Source organism: Pelmatolapia mariae, linkage group LG3_W (genome assembly GCF_036321145.2).
Source record: "Pelmatolapia mariae isolate MD_Pm_ZW linkage group LG3_W, Pm_UMD_F_2, whole genome shotgun sequence".
Classification (NCBI taxonomy): domain Eukaryota; kingdom Metazoa; phylum Chordata; class Actinopteri; order Cichliformes; family Cichlidae; genus Pelmatolapia; species Pelmatolapia mariae.
Window position 1 is genome coordinate 49,944,613 of NC_086229.1, and position 6,333 is coordinate 49,950,945.

At 41.5% G+C, this 6,333-nt stretch overlaps 1 protein-coding gene across 1 annotated transcript; it reads left to right on the forward strand.

Annotated features, from left to right (window-relative positions):
* The first annotated feature begins 1,912 nt into the window (after nucleotides 1–1,912).
* On the forward strand, nucleotides 1,913–3,586 carry LOC134624577 (tripartite motif-containing protein 16-like). Its single transcript, XM_063469581.1, has one exon. The coding sequence runs from the start codon at nucleotides 1,931–1,933 to the stop codon at nucleotides 3,584–3,586; it is 1,656 nt and encodes a 551-aa protein (XP_063325651.1). The 5' UTR covers nucleotides 1,913–1,930.
* The last annotated feature ends 2,747 nt before the right edge of the window (nucleotides 3,587–6,333 follow it).

Below are 6,333 nucleotides of genomic sequence, written 5' to 3' on the forward strand. Positions count from 1 at the left end.
TTGGTAGATGCTTTAATTGTTGTCATGAAGTTCAGTCTGGATATCTTAAAAAGAAGGAAACTGAACTTCTTTTCAAGCATTTGAGACTAACATGACCTGGACCCTTTTAGCGCCCTCAGTAGTTGATCTGTGGAAGTGAAACAGAGCCACAGCATTCATTCATGTAGAGGTGTGTGTGTGCGTGTGTGTGTGTGCGCGTGTGTGTGTGTGTGTGTGTGTGTGTGTGTGTGTGTGTGTGTGTGTGCAGCAGACAGTGAGCAAGAAGACGATGAAGATGATGATGATGGTAAAGAGAGCAAAGAAAATGAAGGTCACCCTGAGGGTGGTGGGGAGGATGAGGAGAGGACAGATTTCTTACATTTAAATTTTTACATTTTTTGTCCTTTGTGCTTTTGAAGCATCAAACTGTAGGTCAGGAAAGCTGATTCTTTTTGTCTGTTTCTGATAATAAAACGTGATTCTGGGGACGTCGTGTTCAGCTGTATTTATCATGCAGTATAATAAACATGTTTTCAGTGTGAATGTTAGAAAGATGAGATTTTACTGTGAAACTTTTTTATACCAGGGGAATCATAAATACTTCAGTGATGTAAATTATGCTCTCAGAAGCTGCAAACTCCAAGCAAAACTCACTGAACCATAAATAACTGTAGATTACAATATGATGAGAAATGAGGGCTGAAATGTGAGGAGGTTTCAGACTGTGCAGACTTATGGACGTATCATAGATTTGTATTAAATGTAGTTTATGAAAAGTTCATTACTGGTTTGTAGATTTCCCCTCATTAACATACTGTCTGACCTGCTGACTTACACAGGTCAGCTTCACTCTTTGATTCTGATAGCTGAGCTGACACAGGCTCTGTGATCTGCTGTAATTTGTTAGAAGTACTTTGACTCACAGAAAAAGCTGCTCAGCTCTTGTTCTGGATAAATTTGGGAGAGAACCTGCCTCTGTGTGTAACAGCGCCCCCTGCTGCTCTTGATGATAGATGTGCAGATGCTGATTCTTGCTGTGACTGTTGATCCAACTGGAAGTTCTGTGGTTACAGGTCCAGCTTCCTCCTGTGAAACCTGTGCTAGTGGGCTGCTGTTACAGACCACCAAGTTCTAATATCCAATATCTCCAGGCCACAAAGCTGCAGTCAGTCAGTGGAGAACTTAATATTGAGTCGTTCTCACATACCTGTATTTAGCCACGTCCCTGCTCAAGATTATTGTTGTGATCAACTCGACCGTAATAACAGAAAAAATACTTTGAAAGAATGATCAGAATTTCTTTTTATTCCTGTCAAACATTTATCACATTTTTGTGGAGCTGAATGTGTTTGAAAACTCTGTAATTTGTTTACTGTCTCATATACCAACTACTACACCTGCTGCACCCTCTCACCTTTCATGGTCTTTGAGGGACATAAACAATTGAAATGAACATAAACTTAAATGCAACATAAGCATCATGTCAGTGGCTGCCTTATCTGTATGTTTAGGATCATTATCCTCCTGCTTTGACTAAAACTGAAGGACTGTTTGTTAATTTCAGTGAGAACTCTGACATTTCTACACTGAAGTTTATTTATATAGAAGAAAGTGTTACCAAGCTTAAAAGTTGATGTGAGCAGTAAATAAAAAAGGGTTAAACACACAGTATCACTCTCAAACTGCTCCTCTTCCTGGAGTGAAGCACAGCCTGATAACTCTCCCTCTTCTTCCTGCTCTTAAACACAGCACCTCCTCTCTGTCCACGTGTTTCCTCGTTCCCTCCCCTTCAGATCTGCACTTTGAAGATGGGTGTAACCAACATGTGGTGACGTGTAAGAGCTGACAGGCTCCATTCACTGCAGAAACACATGTTGTTGAGATCAGAGTTCAGACTAGTTTCAGTTATAAGGAAGAGAAACTGACACAGTCACTGACACTGAGAGGAGAAATGGCACAGAAAGGAGTTCAGCTGGACCGAGAAACCTTCTCTTGTTCCATCTGTTTGGATCTACTGAAGGATCCGGTGACTACAGCCTGTGGACACAGCTACTGCATGAACTGTATTAAAAGTTTCTGGGATGAAGAGGACAGGAAGGGAATCCACAGCTGCCCTCAGTGCAGGAAGACTTTCACACCGAGGCCTGTCCTGGAGAAAAACATCATGTTAGCAGCTTTAGTGGAGCAGCTGAAGAAGACTGGACTCCAAGCTGCTCCAGCTGATCACTGCTATGCTGGACCTGAAGATGTGGCCTGTGATGTCTGCACTGGGAGGAAGCTGAAAGCCATCAAGTCCTGTTTATCTTGTCCAGCCTCTTACTGTAAGAAACACCTCCAACCTCACTATGATGCAGCTCCATTAAAGAAACACAAGCTGGTGGCCCCCTCCAAGAAGCTCCAGGAGAACATCTGCTCTCGTCATGATGAGGTAATGAAGATTTTCTGTCGTACTGATCAGCAGAGTATCTGTTATCTCTGCTTGATGGATGAACATAAAGGCCATGAAACAGTCCCAGCTGCAGCAGAAAGGACTGAGAAGCAGAAGGAGCTCGAGGTGAGACGACTAAACATCCAGCAGAGAATCCAGGAGCGAGAGAAAGATGTGAAGCTGCTTCAACAGGAGGTGGAGGCCATCAATGGCTCTGCTGATAAAGCAGTGGAGGACAGTGAGAAGATGTTCACTGAGCTGATCCGTCTCATCCAGAAAAGAAGCTCTGATGTGAAGCAGCAGGTCAGATCCCAGCAGGAAACTGAAGTGAGTCGAGTCAAAGAGCTTCAGGAGAAGCTGGAGCAGGAGATCGCTGAGCTGAAGAGGAAAGACGGCGAGCTGGAGCAGCTCTCACACACAGAGGATCACAACCAGTTTCTACACAACTACCCCTCACTGTCAGCACTCAGTGAGTCTACAGACTCATCCAGCATCAATATTCATCCTCTGAGCTACTTTGAGGATGTGACAGCAGCTGTGTCAAAGACCAGAGATAAACTACAGGACATTCTGAGAGAGGAATGGACAAACATCTCACTGACAGTCACTGAAGAGGATGTTTTACTGTCACCACCAGAGCCAAAGACCAGAGCTGGATTCTTAAAATATTCACATGAAATCACACTGGATCCAAACACAGCACACAAACGTCTGTTATTATCTGAGGGGAACAGAAAATTAACATCTATGAAACAACTACAGTCTTATTCTGATCATCCAGACAGATTCACTTACTATTCTCAGGTCCTGAGTAGAGAGAGTCTGAGTGGACGTTGTTACTGGGAGGTGGAGTGGAAACGAGGAGTTTGTATAGCAGTCACATACAAGAATATGAGCAGAGCAGGGCAGGGAGGATACAATGACCAATCTTGGGCATTACGTTGTGACACAAACAGTTTTCAATTTTTGTACAATAAAGTCCAAACTGTCCTCTCAGGTCCTCGGTCCTCCAGAGTAGGAGTGTACCTGGATCACAGAGCAGGTATTCTGTCTTTCTACAGCGTCTCTGAAACCATGACTCTCCTCCACAGAGTCCAGACCACATTCACTCAGCCGCTCTATGCTGGACTTTGTCTTGTAATTTATGGAGACACTGCAGAGTTGATTAAAGTCAAATAGAGAAGACAGGTTCATGTTGATTCCTGACCATTATATGTACTTGTGTAGTTTCTAAATGAGGCTTTACATTTTAGAAGCTGAGAAGTTCAGTGGTCCATCGATGTGTGAAAATAATATTGCACTGATTCAAACTGTACTTACATTTATATACCTTACATCAATATAAATCTGAATTTGTTCTTATGGCTGATAATCATGTGAGTTTAAATGATACTACTCTTCATATTCAGCATGTTTGAAATCTGTCATCAGTCTGGTTAGTGGTTTTATTCTGTAGTTGCTGTAGTGGGTTGTCAAATGCAACAATATATTGGAGCTGCAGTGATTCATCAGTTAGTCAATGATTAGAGAATTAATTGTTTTATCATTATTTTAGTCACATTTAAAGCTGGTTCCAGTTTCTGAAATGTGAAGATTGTTGATTTTCTTGATCAAATATGACTGTAAACTTAATGTCTTTGAGGTTTGAACTTTTAAAATGTAACAAAAAACTGAATCTTTGATGTTTTTGATATTGTATTATTATTATTATTATTTATTATTATTATTATTATTTCTAGAGTGATGACATTTAATGTCATTTTTCAGATGAATTCAGATGCTTCTGATTTGGAGAAAATGAGCTGAGGGAGACACCTGGTGGACAAACACAGACATGTCAAGAACAAAGACTAAAGTGCAGAGTGGAGACAAACAGCTGGAAATACTTGTTGGAAAGGATTGTCATGCTTCAGAAAAACACAGCACACACTCTAACAGTCCTTTATTTGCACTGAAGGAGACACGTGAAGAAACCAAATCACACAATAATGAAGTGAACACATTTATAGCCAGTGTTCAAGATGATGGATAGAAATCAAAATCATGGAGCATTTATGCATTTTTAGGTCTGTGTCACATAAACTGTTCAGCTATTCTCTGTTTATTAGTCTATTTATCAGGAACCTCTGTTGATTTTATATGTAAAGGATTTTTCTTCTCTGAATCTTTTAAGGGTTTTTTCATAGTAGTTTTGGGGAGTTTTTAATTGGATTTACATCTTCAGAATATGTCTGTGAAGGTTCTCAGTCATCCAGGTCATTGTAGTCTAAGGACCTTGGAAAAAAAAAGCGTCTGGACTTCTTTAAGTTGCTTGAAGACGTTTCACCTCTCATCCGAGAATTTTCTTCACTTCTAAGAGTCAAATGGTGGAGAGTCCCAGATTTAAACCTAGTGGCAGTATCCCCTCAGAGAGGGACAAAGGACCCCCTGATGATCCTCTAATCACCTGAGCCAAGTTGTGAAAATTAGAGATGGACCGATCCAATATTACATATCGGTATCGGTCTGATACTGACCTAAATTACTGGATTGGATATCGGAGAGAAATAAAAAATGTAATCCGATCCATTAAATATCAAAAAAGCACCTCACAAAACTTGTGACATCTTCTTGGAGCAAGTGTAATCCACATTATTTCCTCAGGGATTAATAAAGTATTCTGATTCTGATTGTTTCAGGATACATGACCTGCCATTATCCAATGACACATCTGCTTACGTGTATCTTTTGCTCGTTTCTCCTCCTCTTCTTTTCTCTTTTTTCTAAACTGACACCTGATGGCTTTGAACTTTTCTTGTCCATCTTCCATTGGTTTTAATTTTGCACTCCAGTATGAACACCCATCCCTCAACCCGAGGATCACCACAGCATGATCTAATAGACCTACACCTTAGTTCACAGATTCACTTTGTCTAGGGTGCATTTCAGAGATTTCACACAACCCAGGAACAAAACATGAATACATAATGGGCTTGGATTTACAACATTATGTATGAAATGTGCTCTATTTGGAAACAGCAGGTCTCCCTCCCCTTTTGACAGGTTGTGTGTGAGACTTTAAATCCTCAAACTGTAAATTATAAATTTTAAATTGTTATTGATCCCTTTACCCCGAATCCTAAAGTGTATATTTATTTTTCTTACTCTACTATATTTATTGTTTGTTTACTTGCACTGCTGTAACTGGAGCCTCGTCGTCTCGTCTCTCTATATACTGGACTGTATGTAGCGGAGATGACAATAAAGTTTATTTGACTTCAGCAGCAGGCGCACCGAGGGCTCTCGCGCTCACTTTTCGTGTATGGAATTTCGAAAAAAACATCGGTGCAAATTATAAGTCTGTATCATGATGTCTAATGTGTGTGTTGGTTTGTTTTTATTTTATTTTATTTTGCCAGTTGGTTATTAGATGCTGCTCCAGCCACCCAGAGAATCCCCCGCCGCCCCGCCCTCTCCTCCCTGTACCGCAAGCAGCAGGCGAACCCTGCAAACGGAGGGCGCCCTTACTCCCAGCAAATGGGCGATAGAAAACCGATCGGTGCCTATGCCATTCCCAATATGCGCTGGCATGATGTCGGGGCAGCATGAGTACGAGCAATTTTTTTTTTTTTTTGCCGATGCCCGTGATGCTGCCCCCCATCAGGATGCCGCCCCGGGCAACCGCCTGTGTCGCCCGTATCTAATGTCAGAGCAGTATGCATCACGTGATAGAGCAGCTACCAAACCAGCATTTCATCTCCGAGGAAGTTATCCCAGAGAGAAGTAAAGCAAGTGTGTAAGTCCATCTCTGAATGTTTGTAAAGCATTCCCACGTTAAGCTTAACAACCGCTATATGGAGCGTCTGCCTCTTCTCTCTCTCTCCCGCTGCTACTTCATGAAACTGCTTAATGATCAGCTGATCGGGTTTTCTGTCGTCAGTCCGTCT

Coding starts and splice junctions, on each gene's coding strand:
- LOC134624577 (XM_063469581.1), top strand. CDS start 1,931: ATGGCACAGAAAGGAGTTCAGCTGGACCGAGAAACCTTCTCTTGTTCC.